Source organism: Cynoglossus semilaevis, chromosome 1, assembly GCF_000523025.1.
Source record: "Cynoglossus semilaevis isolate Cse_v1.0 chromosome 1, Cse_v1.0, whole genome shotgun sequence".
Classification (NCBI taxonomy): Eukaryota; Metazoa; Chordata; class Actinopteri; order Pleuronectiformes; family Cynoglossidae; genus Cynoglossus; species Cynoglossus semilaevis.
In genome coordinates this window covers 17,762,056-17,779,319 of record NC_024307.1, presented here as the reverse complement: position 1 = coordinate 17,779,319, position 17,264 = coordinate 17,762,056, and the positions used below count along the sequence as shown (strand labels likewise).

The 17,264-nt window shown below is 42.2% G+C and overlaps 2 protein-coding genes across 2 annotated transcripts in view; one reads left to right on the top strand and one right to left on the bottom strand.

The window, feature by feature from the left end:
• Positions 1-217: 217 nt before the first annotated feature.
• Positions 218-5,368, bottom strand: ckba (creatine kinase, brain a). Its single transcript, XM_008315904.3, has 8 exons — positions 5,191-5,368; positions 2,990-3,191; positions 2,074-2,228; positions 1,856-1,988; positions 1,247-1,418; positions 1,038-1,161; positions 720-909; positions 218-623 (listed from the first exon to the last, which is right to left on the bottom strand). The coding sequence occupies exons 2-8, from the start codon at positions 3,180-3,182 to the stop codon at positions 445-447; spliced, it is 1,146 nt and encodes a 381-aa protein (XP_008314126.1). The 5' UTR covers positions 3,183-3,191; positions 5,191-5,368; the 3' UTR covers positions 218-444.
• Positions 5,369-6,303: 935 nt separating this feature from the next.
• trmt61a (tRNA methyltransferase 61A) overlaps positions 6,304-17,264 on the top strand; it is a 13,383-nt gene continuing 2,422 nt past the window's right edge. The window contains exons 1-3 of the mRNA XM_008315892.2: positions 6,304-6,478; positions 7,337-7,674; positions 13,264-13,530. Of these exons, the coding sequence (XP_008314114.1) occupies positions 7,344-7,674; positions 13,264-13,530 (598 nt within the window). The 5' untranslated portion in view covers positions 6,304-6,478; positions 7,337-7,343. The remainder of the gene's footprint in view (positions 6,479-7,336; positions 7,675-13,263; positions 13,531-17,264) is intronic.

Sequence of the window (17,264 nt, the reverse complement as noted above, 5' to 3'; positions counted from 1 at the left end):
ACCAGACTGAAGCCTGTCATTGTCTGATGTTTGATGGATTGACAGATGGTTATAAGAAGGCACGTCCTGTGAGTTTGTGGAGTCTAGATGTCGTAAACATGTTCAGATTTCTCTGCCGTTCAGTCTTCAGAACATCAGGATCATTCCATCCAGCAGCAGACCGAGTGAACGTGGAACATCTGCAGAGGAACCATGGGAAATGACGGCAGAACAACGATGAACTTCAACCAGGTTTTTCATTTTATTTCAGATTCATCCTCACAGGAAGTTACAGGAAGTTCAGTTTAAATACATAAACAAATCCCAACATGTTGTCGTGATACGGACTCAAACATTCACTCAGACAGTGGAGATCACGGGGAGGTGGAGGTGAGGGAGTAGCAGGAGGTGGGAGTGCAGGAGGTGGAGACATTTGAGGTTGTTGTGTCAGGATTGGTTCATTTTCTACTTCTGCTCAGGAATCAGGTCGTCGACAGACTCTCCGCTCTCCAGCCTCTTCTCCATCTCGATGAGCAGCTTGATGCCATCCACCACCATCTGCACCAGCTCCACCTCTGAGAAGCCCAGTCTGTCAGCGTTGGAGATGTCAAAGACTCCGCCCACGGCAGCTGTGTCCACACCACCTGAGGAAGATGGAGAAGAAAAAACAAGATTATCTTTTGCTAAGAGATTTTAGTCATGGTTTCGATTTTTTTTTTTCTTTTTCCCCGTTTTCGTACCAGTTCCACGTTTTTGCAGCCTGAGCCTCTTCAGAACCTCCTCGAACTTTGGGTGTTTGCTCATGTTGGGCAGCTTCACGTGCACACCAGCGCGCAGGCCGGTGCCCAGGTTAGATGGACAGGTGAGGACGTAGCCCAGATGTTCGTTCCACATGAAGGCGTGTCCTCGCTCCTTAAACAGACTCTCGATCTAAAGGAGGATCAGGAGCAGACGCTGATCAGAACATGACGATGACATTATCTTTCTAACCTCAACTGATGCAAAGGACAAAGACAAGAACCCCAGAAGCAAATCTTTGGACGTTTCTGTCGACCCACCTTGGTGAGTCCGGTACAGAAGCGGTTGAAGACCTCCTTCATGTTTCCTCCTTTCTGCATGGAGATCACACGCAGATGATCCTCCTCATTCACCCACACCAGGAAGGTCTTGTTGTCGTTGTGCCTTCACCAACAAACGAGAAAGGACTCAGTTAAGGAAGAACAGGAAGAATTTAAAACACAGCGTAAACTTCTGTACAGTTACGTACCAGATCCCCCTGGCGTCGGGCCAGTCCCGGGCCATTCCAGAGGCCAACAGCAGAGGAGACACCGGTTTGTCAAACAGGAAGTGGTCGTCGATGAGCTGCTGCTGCTCAGCGTCTGTCATGTTCTTCAGAGCGTAGTATTTCCCGTTAAGGTCTCCACTCAGAGAAGCCAGAGCTGCACAGAGAAGAAGATCAATAATCTCAAAGGCACCTCTCTCAGAGGGATTTAGAACAACATATTTAAAGATGCTACAAAAAGTCAAATCTCCTGAAACGACTTCTGTTTAGACTCCTATAAGGAGCACAGTTAAGTTATTTCACCGTCTGTCACCAGAGGGTGCTGCCGCACACATGAGTCAGCATCACCTGCACATTTTTTTTTCGATTCAATTAACATTCTTTGTCCTTCCATAGTCACTGCGTTTCAACACGTCGACACATGATGTACTTTGACAGGTGAACTGTGCGTCAGTTGATGTTGGTGCCTGAATTATTTTATTTCAAATCAATTTGTTTGGATCATTTTAAAAGTTTTCACTGTTGACCAGCAACTGTTCTAGGATGTTTGGATCGAATCTTTACTTAACAACACGCAGCTTGTACGACGGCTACCTTCAATGGACAGAGTCTCCACTGCACGTCTCTCTCCTCGGCTGCAGTGTGGTGGCAGACAGAAGCCACGGACGCTGCGTCCTGTTCGCACACGGGAACTCAGGACGTAGTTAGGGTCAAGGTCATCACCCCCCTAACGAGAGACGACAGAATGTCAGCATATCTAATGGGTTTCTAATCTTAGCTACAGCGATGATTTCATCACAAGATGGCGCTACCTGCAGGTTGTCCGGGTTGAGGTCGGTCTTGTGCTTGTCTGTAGGTTTGTAGCCTCCATGACGATCCTCGATCACGGGGTCCAGCAGCTCCTTGAAGACTTCGTACGTCTCCTCGTCCCCAGCCACGCAGCCCACGGTCATAATGAAGGGGTGGCCTGCAGGCACAAGTCAACACTGGTCACTGACACAGAAGATGGAATCTGCCCATTTATAGGTCGTTTCATTTTAAATATTGTTTGTCAAGTTTAGAGATTTAAGGGTGGAGTTCAGACTTTCGCCAACAAAAGATGAAAAAACATTGGTTGTACCCCCCCACCCCATAGGTTAACCCATCGCAGATAACAGGTTTTTAGAGAAAAACTAATTGTATGTAAATATAAATCAGCCATCGTGTTTTTAATGAGCTGTAGCTTTAACCTGGTGTAGAGTTTTCCCCAGGTAATTCTGCATTAAGCAGATTAAAATCCTCTTTGTCCTTCTGTCCTTGGTGGCAGCCATGTTTCTAACGACCGCTAGAAAACATGGCTGCCAGCAGGGTGTGCATGCAGTTCAGGCAGCACTAAAAAAATAAATAAATAAATAAATACAGTCATCGCTTGAGTTAAAGCACTTAAAATATCCTGAAAAGTCACTGTGAGCATAATCCACACAGACAGGGGCTGAGGCTGTGGATTATCCAACCCTGGCCCAGATTATGCAACGTATGCTGGGGCTGCACTGATGACGCAACACCGCTGCTGCTGTTTAGAGTTTGTAATAAATCTATGCAGAGCTCGTCACATAAATGGCCGGAGCGTCAGAATCTGTTGCTGCAGGTTTATCCTTCCACAAGGTCAGAATAGATGAAAAACATTAATTAATAAATAAAGAGCAGATTGTTTCTGCCACTCCTGCACTCAGACTTTAAATCTTTTACCTGGATTATCTACCCCAGTCTGGATGACATCATCCAGGGTGAATCCACTGGGGGTCTGTTTGCTCCTCAGTTGTTCGTACATTTCTGGAGTCAGGATCTTGGCCATGTGGTTGTTGTGTTGGCTCAGGTCTGGATACTCCTGCTCTGAGGTGAACTTCATCTTCAGCTGGTTGTGCGTGTTTCCGAAAGGCATGGCTGCTCCCTGCACAGCAGATGGGAGGATGGAGGATGGAGGATGGGTGGGGGTGTGGGGGGGCGAGGAGGGAGAGGAGGATGAAGGACAGAGGGGTGAAAAAATCAGCAACACATCCATAAACACAAACACGCACTGCTCACAGCATCACATCTACACCTCAATCCTCCTGAGGACAACACTACACCCCAGAGATGGACCAGGTCCCCAGACTTGATTTATGTGGACCTCAGTCCTTGAGGGACAAAATGACCTCCATGAATCTGTAAAAGGCAGAGTCATGACGTCAGGAAGCTCCGACACACCTGCTTCCATTTTTAGCACCAAGCAGCTTAAAGCAGCTTCTTTTTACACGCACCTCCGATCAGCTGAGGAGCTGAACGAAGACATTCTAACACACACACCGTCTTTTCAGGATCCAAATGTGAACATGTCCTTCTTTCTACTCTTGACTAGGATCAACATGAATATTTGACATCATACACCTCAAGTCCAACTTAGGTCATGATTCATTATATAGGACATTTGTGTCTACTTTCATCAACGATGGTGATTTTAAAAAGTAAGAATCTGACAACCTTCATGGACAATTGTTTTAGCAACAGAGACATCATAAAACCTTAGACTGACAACGACCAAGGACAAAACTGAGCTAAACTTAAAAGTACGCATTATTGGATATAAATCACAAAAACCACGCAGGATGTTGTTGTATAATCCTGGGAAATTTACCATTAAATCATTAATATCCAGGTGATTTTATTAATTTATTTTCCAGTTACTGAAGATAAAAAATGATGCTGTCAGTGTTCAGGGTGTGACCATGTCCTTTCATTATCCATGACCTTTGGCCCTGGGGTATAAAAATGTCAACTACCTCTGACTGATTCAAGGCCTGAGACTTAATGGATCTGAACTTAAACAAATTTAATCATAGAACACAGTGTTACTGACATTAGATCCTAATCAGATTTTTAGTTCAACATTCTATCACTATTACTACAAAATATAAATCTATAGATTCAGTGAGTGATTACATAAGAAGGCCGAGATGGAAAAAATACATTTGATATTGTAATGAGGAGCCTCAGGGTGTTTGTCACTTTCAATCTACATCCTGTTCTGCACAACACTGCAGTAGTTGGCTTTTTATTATTCAGGGAACATTTGACAATTTGATGTTTAAAAAAAACAAAACTTCTGTGTATAATGAATTAACTGAAGCCCCAGGTCTGCTTTGCTTCAGTTGGTGCTGTAAATCAAACATGTTCTTTACTGATTCATCTGAATTATGGGTTGTTTTGACAAAAACAATAAACACAAATGTTCACGGAGGAAAGGCTGAGCATCACTTAAAAACAAAGAAAACATAACTTTCACATTTGATTAGTTTAAACTGATTTTTTTAAATACTAGATCAAAGTATGCATCATGAAGACATCGATTAATCGGTGATTAATCGTCGCTAGTCCAATCATCGTGCCTTAGATACACTCATCTCCGACACCTGTGCTAAGACGGTCAAAATGGCTGCTGATGCTGATGCTGCAGCAGCAGCAGCAGCAAAGGACCGAACACCGCCCGCTGCCACACCACCACATATTACTCCGCCTGTGCTAAAACCAATGACATTACAGAACAAGGTGATGTCAAATAGTTCGCGGTCTACAGCAATTAAAATCCCAATCATTCAATCATGAATGTAGACCCTTTACTCACAATATTTTACATTTGTATTGAAATAATTTCCACCATAAAAAAAGGTTTGGATTGAGAATTCACAGATGCCCCATCAACTACAGATGGAGACACAGTCCTGCAGACATGCTGCTGCATTTTTTCCTCCACACATTTCTGCATGTTATTTGTTGCAGCAGCTCCATTGTTTGGAGTGACAAAGGGCACGCGAGCGCGCACGCACACACGCAAGCGTTAACTGGTTATTATTTAAATTAATTGTGGAGCCATCAGAGGCGATGACGCAAACGCAGGAATGAGACAGTCTTACCTGTTGTTTGCGGATTTGTGGACTAACACTACTACCAGGAGTGGAGACAAAGATCCCTATGTTTCCTGTGAAGCGGCTGAAAAGTACGTTCAAGCGCACACAGAACAGCAGCAGCGACGATACGAAGAGTGAAGTCCTATCAGCTCTGCCTCCGGTCACAGAAGCTTCAATCCTCCACTGGTTCCTTTATATAAAGCTGCTCAGCTCCTCCCATTGGTCACTATTTCTGCTCCATTCATTCAATTGGACCGTGTCAGCAGGAGGCTCTTCATCAGACTCCCAACACACTCACACTTCGCTTTAATATAAATAATTTAATATATATATGTATAATATATCTAAAAATGGTCTCCCTCATAACAAGCTTACTTTAAAATAATATTTTAAATACTTTAGTGCAATATCTACACACGTACTGCCTGTGCTCCAGTGTAGTGTTGGCATTGTATGATACAACCTGACACTACACAACCTCACTCTCTGTTGTTTGGCTGTTTATTGTTTAATATTTATATTGCTGTTGTTGAATTTTGACATCAACCTAAAATATCACATGTTAGCAAGGACATATTGATAACTGATATAATGAAACGTTAATGTAAAAAGTCCTCATCTCTCCTTCTTGTTTTTATTATCAGTTATTATTTTAAATATTATACATTTTATATCAACAATTCTTTAAAATACTGTTTTTTATTTTCTTTATAAATGGCTTTTCAAACATGGTTTGGCATAAGGTGAAATTGTAAACACGTGGTTTTATGGATGAAATTTCATGGCTATTCAAAAAAATGTTTGCTTAATCACAAAGTGTTTTTAAGGGGCATTAATATCACTCACCGTATAGGGCTTTTTGTATTGTAATTACTTTAATAGGTTTGTTTTGGCTTATTACGTTCGTACCCTTTGACATTTATTTTTTAATTTGAAACGCAATACAATGATTTTAAATGTTGACCTCCTCGTGACTCGCGGCGGGATTAGAAAAAAATAACGAAATCAAACGGGCAATTAATTTAATTTGTATTAACCTCGACAATGTAGACAATATATATTAGTGACCTCTATGATTTAGAAATTGTGCGTGAAACAGTTTATTATTAACATCCGCTTTTCGTGACCTCACTTCCTGTGAAAACAACACCACGTGTGAATAAACGAATGACTGCAATCCTGTCAAAACCTTTCACATGCGAATACTAAACCACATACACATGGAATAAAACGGCGTGTTTGAATAAACACACTAACTTTTCTGACCAAAGTGAAAGTTTAATTCTCGCTGAAGGTAGGTACCAAACACAGCTACGGGTTTTACTCGCTTTTCAAATTGTCAATGCTAAGTTTAGCATGCTAGCTGCTCAGCAAGTTGGACCCTGAAATTACTTGGTTTCAGTTGTTAAAAACTACATCCATAATTACATAAATGTGTTTAAATATTTCCTGCTGGGACGTTAGTTATTCCTTGTGAAGATTATCGTATTTATTTCAGAAGAGCATGTTAAAAATAAAAAAAATATTTAATATTTATCTTCATGGACGCAGCCCAAACGTTATTCTAAGTTTAAGATCAGCGTTAAGTTAGCAACAAATAGATAACTAAAGTTGTGCACTTAAATCTCTACCATTAACCAATTAAACATCGGGTAAAGCAAATGTATCCGATTTTTAATGCAGGTTGTACCAAGAAGATTAGATTAAGAACTCTCTTAGAAACTCTTCATTTTTGTTTAGGTAGCTATAAATAAATCAAGGAAATCTACCGTTTTCCCAGGTAAGAATTGATGTTGGCTCAAAACAACTATAACATAGGCAAAATAATGCTCATATTTTTTAAGTACATCTCAAAATTAGCTCAGAGATAGCATAAAGGAAAAGGTAGTCTAAAGAATGAATGGATTATTTAGCCTAAATTAGTAAAATGCTGCCAAATGTTGAAAGTTAATGATGCAAGAGATTAAATAAGGTGTGTGACCATCAGTTCCGATGGTTGACTTACAACTGACCAGACAGAGACTGCCAGGGACATAAACTCTGTCTGATGGCAAGTTGAGTGTGCTCCACTTTTATTGTGTCGTAAATCAACGTTTACAGTTATTTAACTGACCTGTGACCCGTTTGTTCAATTTGACTCCTTGTTTTTCAGTGTAACCATGAGTTTTGTGGAGTACTCAGACCTCATTCAGGATGGAGACGTGGTCATCATATACATAAGTATGGACTCCACGATGCCAGTGAAGGTACAGAAAGGGGCCCAAACACAAACCCGCTATGGTGTCATTCGCCATTCAACTGACCTGATCGGTCAGCGTTATGGGTCAAAGATCACCTGCAGTAAAGGTGGCTATGTCTACATTCTTCACCCGACCCCTGAACTGTGGACAATATCCCTGCCCCACAGAACACAGATTCTCTACACTACAGACATCGCCACCATCACCATGATGCTGGAACTGAAGCCAGGATCAGTGGTCTGTGAGTCAGGTGAGTTATGGATGGAGAAAGACCACCAAAATAAAAACCTAGACCTAAAGTCCTGATACATATAGTAACATTGATATCTGCTTTTGACTTATAACCCTCTGACAAAAAGGGGATGACTAAGAATAAATCCTGAAGTCCGGATGTGACTCTGGTTTTGGTGTGAAATACTTTTTAAGAGGAAGAGTCTGTCAGTCTTTACCGGCGACAATGTGTGGTTTACATCCTCGCTGTTGTCAGTCATCTTTTAGCTGCTGCTGATAAAGGTTGCTGTCAAGTAAGAAAAATACACAAATCATATATTTAAATACTAGAATCTTATAATTGTCCTGTTTGTTTTCATTTGATTAGAAAAAAGGTGTAATTTTATCCACGGTTAAAGTTCCAGGAGCAAAGAAAATAAGGTTGAACACTGCGTTGTGTGTGTGATGCATGTGATCTTTCATATTTAAAGAGAACACTGTAATGTTAAGGCTAATGCTGAAATGTCATCATTGGATCTTGGAACCTAATTCCATCATGTTGCATTGCAACATTTGGTTACTAAATTATAAAATGACATCAATGTCCAATGTAATAAACATGTTGGACACTAACATGGAAGATTAAGTTCTGACCATTTTTCTCTCCCTAACTGGTTGGAGTCCAACTCCATTTCTGACTGTGGCAGTGTTTGTGTTGAAGGTGTGGTTAGGCCTGATATACTGCACTTTATTAGTTATTGTTAACTGTCCAGACATGTTTTTGTTTTTCAAAATCAGACTTTTCAAAAGCTTTAAACTGCAAATTCTCATTTTTCAGTTTGTCAGATGTTTTGCACCAAAGACCTCATCTGTTTGATCCACACAGTGTGAAACCTACCAGTGTGCTGAAGATTATGTAATTCTATCCCCTCTGTATCCTCCCCTCTCTCTCATTTTTTCTCCCCCATCATTTTCCTGGACCTCTGCTCCACCTTCAGCTCTGATCTGTATTTCCATTAGTTTGATTGCAGTCGCTTGGTTCCTGCTTAATCTCTTTCTCTCAGTCCAGATGAAGTGAGGGAGGATGGAGGCTGGGGAGTGTGTGTGCCAGTGTGGCACGGAGGATGGAGGCTGGGGTGTGTGTGTGTGTGCCAGTGTGGCAGTGAGAGTGTTTGGTGCAATGCTCCATCATATTTCACTGCATGTCACTTAATTGATTGTGCTCAGTGAAAAGTGTTTGTGAGTGTGAGTGCGAGTGTGTGTGTGTGTGGGTGTGTGTGTGTGTGTGTGTGTGGTCTCAGGGGTGAAGAGTGACTTGAGAAAGGAGAAATGCTGACTCAGCAGTCCTAGCAGCTGCATGCAGAGAGCTGTGTTATCTGCATCAGTGTCACATGACTCTCTGATGCTGTCTGTATGAATATTTAATCAGCAGTGTGCGCACGTAAATGTGCACAACGACATCATCAGTCCAGAGGAATAACTTGGACATGAATAGATAAAGTGACGGCAGACTGACACTGATAGAGTGACAGTGTTGATCTGGTCCATGTTCATTGAAGTGTTTGTCTGTACTAACACACACAGATTAGACATGATGTTCTGATGATGTGTCTCTTTCTGCCTGCACTGACGCACAACTACCTTGTCAACTTTAAAACAAGTGAAGCGTAATTAGTAAATGGTACCTAAAATGAAGTGTATCCATGGCCAACATGTAAGTTTGATAACTTTAAAGTGTGAGGCTAGAGCCCTGAAATAAGAATAAAAGGCAGTGGTCGTGTGCAATAACAAACCATGGGGAACAACACAACAGCAGTGAACGTTTATTTAATCCCTGCGACACAACTTCAGTAACATCCCAACTGCTGTGGAACCAGGGTACATACATTTACATTTGAAAAATCCCACAGCACACCATCAAACCAGAAAAAATATCAATCCATTCATCCATTTTCAACCGTTTATCTGTTACCAGGTCATGGGGGCAGCAGTCTCTATGACCACCACCCAAATCACACTGCACCGCACCAACCCCCCTGAACCTTCCTACGGGTGGTGAGTCCACAGGAAGGGACCAACCACCCTGACCGGGATTCGATCTTGTCCAGACACCAATGACATAGACATTGACTCTGGGCCAAAGTGTCACCCAGAAAAAATATATAAAAAGAAATGTAATGATGAATTTTCATCTTTGACACGTTCTTTTGTGGTTTGGATTCAACACGGTACTGAAAACACTCCTGGGAGATTCTGGCCCATACATGAGAGCATCACACTGAGCCAGTCGTCATTATGTTCTGTAAAACACAGATTTGTTTGAACTCATGTCAGGAAGATTTCAGTTTTGTAATTCTCTCCTGAATCCTCGTATCCACTTCCTCCACTTCCACCTGCACGCTCACCTGAGCCGTTCCAGATTCTGGCTCCGCCTCCTCATCACTCATTTATGCAAATCCTTTGAACAAAGAGCAGGAAGGTCGTGAATCATTTACTAGAGTCTGCAGGAACAAAGCGGGTCATCAGTGGAACAATCAGATTCTCACTTTCACCTTCTCCAGTGTCCAGCTCCTGTTCTCCGACCTGGCTCCTAGTTTCACTTCTCTCCTCCCTCAGAAAGACTGATGCTATGGCTGTAATTGGTTCAGACAGAGAACAGAAAGCAGGGATGAAGTAACTCTGACGGTCCAGGTCAGCAGTGTGATTCTAGTCCTCTCCCTGCCCCCACACCACGTCTTCAGCCTCTATGCTCTGTTTCCTCTGCTTACTGACTTCTTCTAGCAGCAGTTTAGAGGAGCAGACCTAGGTCTGGACTCAGGTCACTTCTCACAGAGCACATTTATCGAGATAGTGTAGTCATGGTATGACACCGACAAGTGTAGCTGCTTCTGTTGTAGCTAACATTAGTTCTGGTGTCTGTGCTCAGCAACATGTTTCACTTTGTGGTGACACTGTACTGACTTCTAAGTACTTATAAGACGTCTAAGTACTGCAGTGATAAGATAAAGCAAACCCAAAGAAACTATTATCAATTATTGTCAACATCTTTACACAGACTTCTGGCTACAACCTGATCAGCTTTCTTAAAAGGTGCCTTTATCCAGTGTTCTCAGTGTTTTTCTTCAGACTGGTGTTGTTGTGCAAAGAGAGTGCTTATCAGAAAGTTCATGACCGCCTTAGTATATTTTAGTCCGTTGTACAGATAGTTAGTTTCCTCTTGTGGTAAAAGCCTGGAACAGTGTCTGACAGAAGTCACGTCTCCTTCTTCCTCTTCTTCACATCTCACATCAGACTTGGTTTCATCTCTGACTAATGAGCAGCAGTGGAGGAGGTGTCATAGACTCTGTACACCTGGACTGGAGTGTGACCTGCAGATGAACCGCGTCTGCTCACCACTGTAAAATCAAGCTGCAGTTTTTTAATTTAAGCATTTTCATAATTTTGCTAAAACTGCTGATGTTGATGGACCAAAGTTTCTGGCTCTTGATATACCTATCTTTTATTACGATTAAGTATGCTATATATTGATGGCTAACTGTAACATTTGTCAAACATTTTTGCTATATTTTCTTTTTTTCTTTCTTCTGACACAGCTTTAATTTAAGGTACTTCAGCTTACTTTATAATATTCTTTGGAAAATCCTTTTTGCTAATATTTAGCTCCTATATTTTCAGGCTAATGTTTGACTGTCCTTTGGCTCACTTTTTTATGATGATCTGGTGTCCTGCTCTACAGCTATCATTTAGTTATCTTGACTAATTTATGTATTTATCCATTTGGTAACATGACGGGGACAACTTCAGTTGAGTGTTGCTTTATAGACTTAATAGAAGTCAATGTTGTTTCATTTAAAAACCCCAGAATATGGACAGGAGGCAACAGCAGAGCTAACGCTACCGTGTTTGATGAGGTCTTAGCCAGAGTTTTACATCTATCCTGATCATCTTGTTCCATTGTTCTACCTGTGTGGTTCTGTATTTGGTCGCCTGCTGTTTCCACTTGATGCAGCCCATGTCTTGAGGTCATTGTTGGGTTTGTTTGTCTTCTGAATCCTTATTTCAAGGGCAGGTTTAGACACCTGAAGCACTTGAAAATGTAATGTATCCTACTGGGAGCTTGCAGAAAAATTCTGGAGTCTTTTAAGGACATACAGTTTATATGCCTGAAGAGAATGTCAGTCTCAGTGTCAGACTAGCCAATGACCTCTGTGTCCTTTCACTACAACCTTTCATTTCCCTTCTCAGTTCCTCACTTCCTCAACCCTCTCAGTCTGTACTGCTGAGCAGTGTGAGCTGAGGGCAGTCAGAGAGTGACGGTGGGGCAAACATTGCCCTCTTTGTGGCAGTGCTAACAAAGACAGTGGTGATGTCATGAGGAGGTTCAAGGGCTGTTGAGGGGATGGAGGAATGAAAGGATGGAGGATGGGATGCACCGGCCTCTCTGACTGTGATGCTCCCCTCCCTCTGCCTCAGCTGCTGGTCACATGACCGGGCTTATCTCTTCCTCCACCTAAATCTGACATCGGCCCTCCACAGATGGTACATTAGCAGGCATTGTGTGCAGCAGCAGCAGCAACAGCAGCAGCAGCAGTGGTGACGTTTGTAAAGGCCCACTCACAAATGTATCATCCACTTATCAGAGGGAGAGTGAAGAGGGGCTGTGTGTGTGTGTGTGTGTGTGTCAGTCAGTTGTGGTAACAGCCATGGCTCTTTTGTTATGACTGTGACAGTACAGGAATGAGAACAGATCCTTTTTCTCCTTTTGCTCAACCTCTGTTTTCTGAGAGGAAATGACTGTAACCTGATGCATGTTGATCAGGTTTCATACAACATGATGTGAAAGGTTCAGTTACAGTTAGAGATAGGAATTTGCAGCCGAGGCTCATTGCATAAAAGCTCCTGTGAAGGATGTTCATTAATATTGAATTAAACACACAGTGGTTGTAAATAAGGACTTTTATTTGAGTTTCTTTCCATCTTAGTTTCAAGGGCATTTTTGAACAGTTGGGAATAATTTAGTCGTATTTCCTTTTATTTTATTCATTTCTTACATTCAAATGAATGTAATCAAATTTCTAATTTATGAACAGTTTTGTCGGTTACAATTTTTATTTCATTGTGACAAATACAACTCTTGAATCTTAAACTATTTTATGCAATACATGGTCAAGGTCACTGTTCCACGTTTCCATCTGTTTGAGGGTCTTTGCCTGAAAAACCTTGAGGACTCCTGTTTTATGTGGGATCAGTCCAGGACATTTATTAAAACCAACAATTTATAAACAAAGTCTGTCTTTGAAGCTTTGACGTTTAGGTGTGGATGAAATGTGGTGATTTGTTTTTACTCTGTGTTCCATGTGTGAGTCTATGAAAATCTGACTTCATCTTTTTTATTAAAGAAAATTAAATAATGAGTGACATTGATGTAATATAGATTTTAGATGAATAATAATAACAACAATATTTAAATTCCAGCTTAAATATAGAAGGAGCTAAACCAACTCCTTTAAGGCAAAGTTTCGGCAGTGATGCCTTCACTGTCCTAGGAAAACGTTCTCTAAATGCGGCAGTTGTGCAGCCCCATGATGTCCTTCAGTTCTGGTTATAGAACGTGTCTTCTGTGCTGCAGGTACCGGCAGTGGTTCTCTGTCCCACGCCATCCTGCGAACCATCGCCCCTACGGGTCACCTGCACACAGTGGAGTTTCATCAGCAGAGGGCGGAGAAGGTGGCAGAGGAGTTTAAAGAACATCGTGTGGATCACCTGGTCACCGTCAGGAACCAGGACGTGTGTAAGGACGGCTTTGGAGTGACAGGAGTGGCCGACGCTGTGTTCCTGGACATCCCCAGCCCCTGGGAGGCAGTAAAGCACGCCAAGGCTGCTCTGAAGAAACAAGGTGAGAGACACACGTTCACACTAAAGCTGATGAGGTGCGACAAACGTCCTAACATCAACCAACAGATACCTACAATGGTACGCTGAGTTCCTACGAATGACAAGGGTGTTCTGAAACTGAAAACAACAGTTTGAAATATGAAAATGAGAGGAAACTCATGGCTGAGGCCGCAGCTTTTTACTGTCACTTCTCACAAGGTCGCCGTTTCTATTTTAGGTTTTGAAAAAGAACTAAAGATCTAAATATCAGACTGCTCTTCTAAAGGCCTGGTTCATGTTGCAGAGTACATGAAAGGACATGTTGATCACTTTGCTAGGTAAAAGCACACTCTGACAATTTAGTACAACTGCAGTTAGTCAAGTGGAGCTTTGGCCCAGAGTCAACGTCTCTGTCATTGGTGTGGAACCCCAGGGTTCACCTCCTGGGCAAGTTCAAATCCCAGTCAGGGTGGTTGGTACCTTCCAGTGGACTCACCACCTGCAGGAAGGTTCAGGGGGGTTGGTACGGTGCAGTGTGATTTGAGTGGTGGTCATAGAGACTGCTGCCCCCACAACCTGGTAACAGATAAACGGTTGAAAATGGATGGATGGATGCAGTCAGTCGACCTTGACCTTGAGCAAGTACACACTGGTGAGGTCAGGCCAGACAGGGTTTTCTTCCGTTAATACATTTATTAAATGTGTATTTCTATAAATCTTCCACATTCAGGGGAGTTCAGGAGAGACAGTGAGTACATGTGGTAAAATCCCTGATGAAAAATCTCCACCACCTGATGGTGACTTTTCTGTGACTCATCCTGGCACAGCAGGAACATGACCATGACTGAGCACTTTTTAAAATACCAGCCAATAAATTCCCCTCCTCCTTTTGCACCACCTCCTCCTTCTTCTTTTCCTCCTCCTCCTCCTCCTCCTGCTCCTGTCGGGCTGCAGCACCTCTCTTTGCGCTGACGGAGGCCAACATCGATCCTGATCACTGCTCATTGACATTCATCCTCATGTTCTTGTACCAGTTCACGGAGCCGCAGCAGAACAGTCAGAACAGGACGCTGTGGTCTCCGTGACGACCAGGATGTGCAGCCTGTTCAGACAAGCCTGTAGCTCACTGAGGTGGTCAGCGTTTGGAGGTCGAGTCACGGTCGGCCATTCAATCTCGTTAACATGCGGAAAACTTAGTCGTCCTTTAGCACAAAGAGCTCTGCAGTACTGTGAGGTTCCAGTCATGAATCCAGATCAGAGCTGTTGTTGTTGACACCTGATCAACACAGATGTCTGTGCTGAGGTGGGACTCTGACAGAAACCTGCAGCAGTCTACGATGATCAAACCTAAAATTCATTTTATTACTCTTCTGCACCAAACTCCATAGAAAGAATCATTGCTTTAGTCTGACAGACAAACGTTTGTTGGTCATTTTGTAGTCGATTCAATTCATTATTTTCTCTATGGCTTCAGGCCTGAGATCTGAGGTTGTGATGGGAAAACTCTGCTTGACTGTATTAAATTATGATCACATTAAACTGGAGTCATTTTCTTCAGAGAGCTTTCTGTTAATTAGCAAACTCCCCCGCCCCTTGGTCCCTGCTGGCAGCCTTTTTGATTGTAATAGGGCGCCTCCATAGGAGCAACCAGTTATTGCAGCTTCTACTTTATTTTAGTTTAGTTTAGCTTTACTTTTTTCAGTTTTTACTTTTCTTTAAACTCTTTTATTTTGTTTTTAAATGTTCGTTCTCCCATTGTGAGACAAGTGAAGCTGTTTTTAATCTTCATTTTTTTCTACTGCGATGATTCTAAATGCAGGTAAACTTGCTGACATTGACTTATTGTTTGATAGATTGTTTTTTGTTATTGCTCTATTTTGTGTGAAAATAACCATATATAACACATTGTCTGCCACTGCAACGACCTCATGATGCTCAATTTTATGTTTAAATGAACACAAGTGTCCATTGTTGGTGAGGCTTCAGGATGCAGACAGGACGAGTGTTTTTGTGAGTCGGCAGGAAAACGCTCTTAAGACAAGTAAATGCAGCATTGTTCCCTGAAACAGCACAGCCCAATATGAAGAGGAATGTAGCATCATCATCATCACTACCATCTCCACTGCACCTCCTCCTCTGCACCTCCTCCATCTCTCTGACTCTCCCTTTTATGGTGCCACTGCCACATATTCTCCACACACTCACATATAAAGATGCAGATAAACAGAGCAGCCATGGCTGCAGTCGTTCTGTGACCATACAGGGTTCCTGTGCAGACACACACACACACACACACACACAGATGGTGAATGTGGCTCCAAAAGTAGAAGCTGCTTTACTCCCTGCTGCTGGGACATGAAGTTTCCCTCCGAGGGTTGGAGCTGGTAGAAACGTCAACAGAGTGAAAATCTGTGACTAACTTATTGACTGGTCAGCCAATTGATTTTGTCTGCTTCTCACACCTGGTCAGAGAATGTTGGATCTCTGGAAGTGACAAATATCTTTGCTTAAAAAAATGAATCGGAAAATATAACAATGAACAAAGACTGTTAGTAAACGTGGTTATTAAAAATATGGCAAGGAATTGTGAAGAGATAATTTAGAAATAATAACTACCACTTAAAATCCAATGTTAACCAGACGCAACAAACAAAAAATAGCTCAGAGTTAGCAATGAAGATGGTAAAGGGAATAGCTGTTACAAATTTGAGAAACAAATATTACAGAAATGTAGAGAAATTCCAAAAATGCTGATTTAATGGGGCTGAAAGAATCAAGGGTTGGGAGAGAATTTCTATTTCCTGCATTTGGGCCTTAAAGATGAACTGAAAATGAACAGTGTAATGGAATGTTAGGTGAATGCTGTGTAACTTGTCACGTTGCACTGAAAGTCAAACCAGTGTCGAACTTGTAGACACATTCTTACACCCTGCCATTTAATGACCTACCAATTCAATGATAAGACAGTGACAAAATCGTCCAGTTAATGTGTAGTTACCTCTAATGTAGAGAACAATGTCAGCTGGTTGTTCTGGTTCTCCTGAAGGTGATTTTCTGGCATCAACAGTCTGTACTGTATACTTCAAGTATTAGTACTCTTAAGTACTCTAGTGACTTTAACTCCTCAGTTATAATAGTTATAACCTGTTAACTCAGCCCAGCCCTAATAATTCATACCTTAGTCCTCATACAGAGAAAAACCATTACTGCTCACATCCATATCTATGGTCTGTGGAGTGTGAGGTCAGGCCTGTCCTCTAATGTCCAGGAGAATAAATAATGGATAACTAATCAAAGAGTCACCCTTTAATCTGCAGCTCCTGTTTCAGACCCCAGGGAGACTGTTCCTGTGTTTTATATTGAGGCTCTGAACCCCGTCCTGACTCAGTGAGTCCTGCTCCACATCACCCTAACACTGTCCCTCTCCCTGCCTCCACCAAAGATTTAGGAGTCTCATTATGTAACTGTGACTTTGACAAAGACAAACTCAGAGACCCTGAGCTTCAGTGGAGGCTGTGGCTCATTCACACCTTTGTGTGTGTGTGTGTGTGTGTGTGTGGCTGTGTGGCTGTGCTCCATAGTCGCAGATATTAATAAAGACTTTAGACGGCTCCTGGTTTAATAATCAACCTGACCACTCCCTGTGTGGGTGTGTTTGAGTTTGTGTGTTTGAACTTGAACTGTGTGTGTGTGTGTGTGTGTGTTTGCCTAGAGACACTGGACTTGTGTTTATGGCCATGGAGACACAGAAGTACA

Excerpts from the sequence above, each read along its gene's own strand:
- ckba (XM_008315904.3), bottom strand. The coding sequence starts at position 3,182 with ATGCCTTTCGGAAACACGCACAACCAGCTGAAGATGAAGTTCACCTCA. Across the intron at positions 2,229-2,989 it reads GACTGGGGTAGATAATCCAG|GCCACCCCTTCATTATGACC; the intron begins GTAAAAGATTTA and ends TTGTGCCTGCAG. Across the intron at positions 910-1,037 it reads TCTGTACCGGACTCACCAAG|ATCGAGAGTCTGTTTAAGGA; the intron begins GTGGGTCGACAG and ends ATCCTCCTTTAG.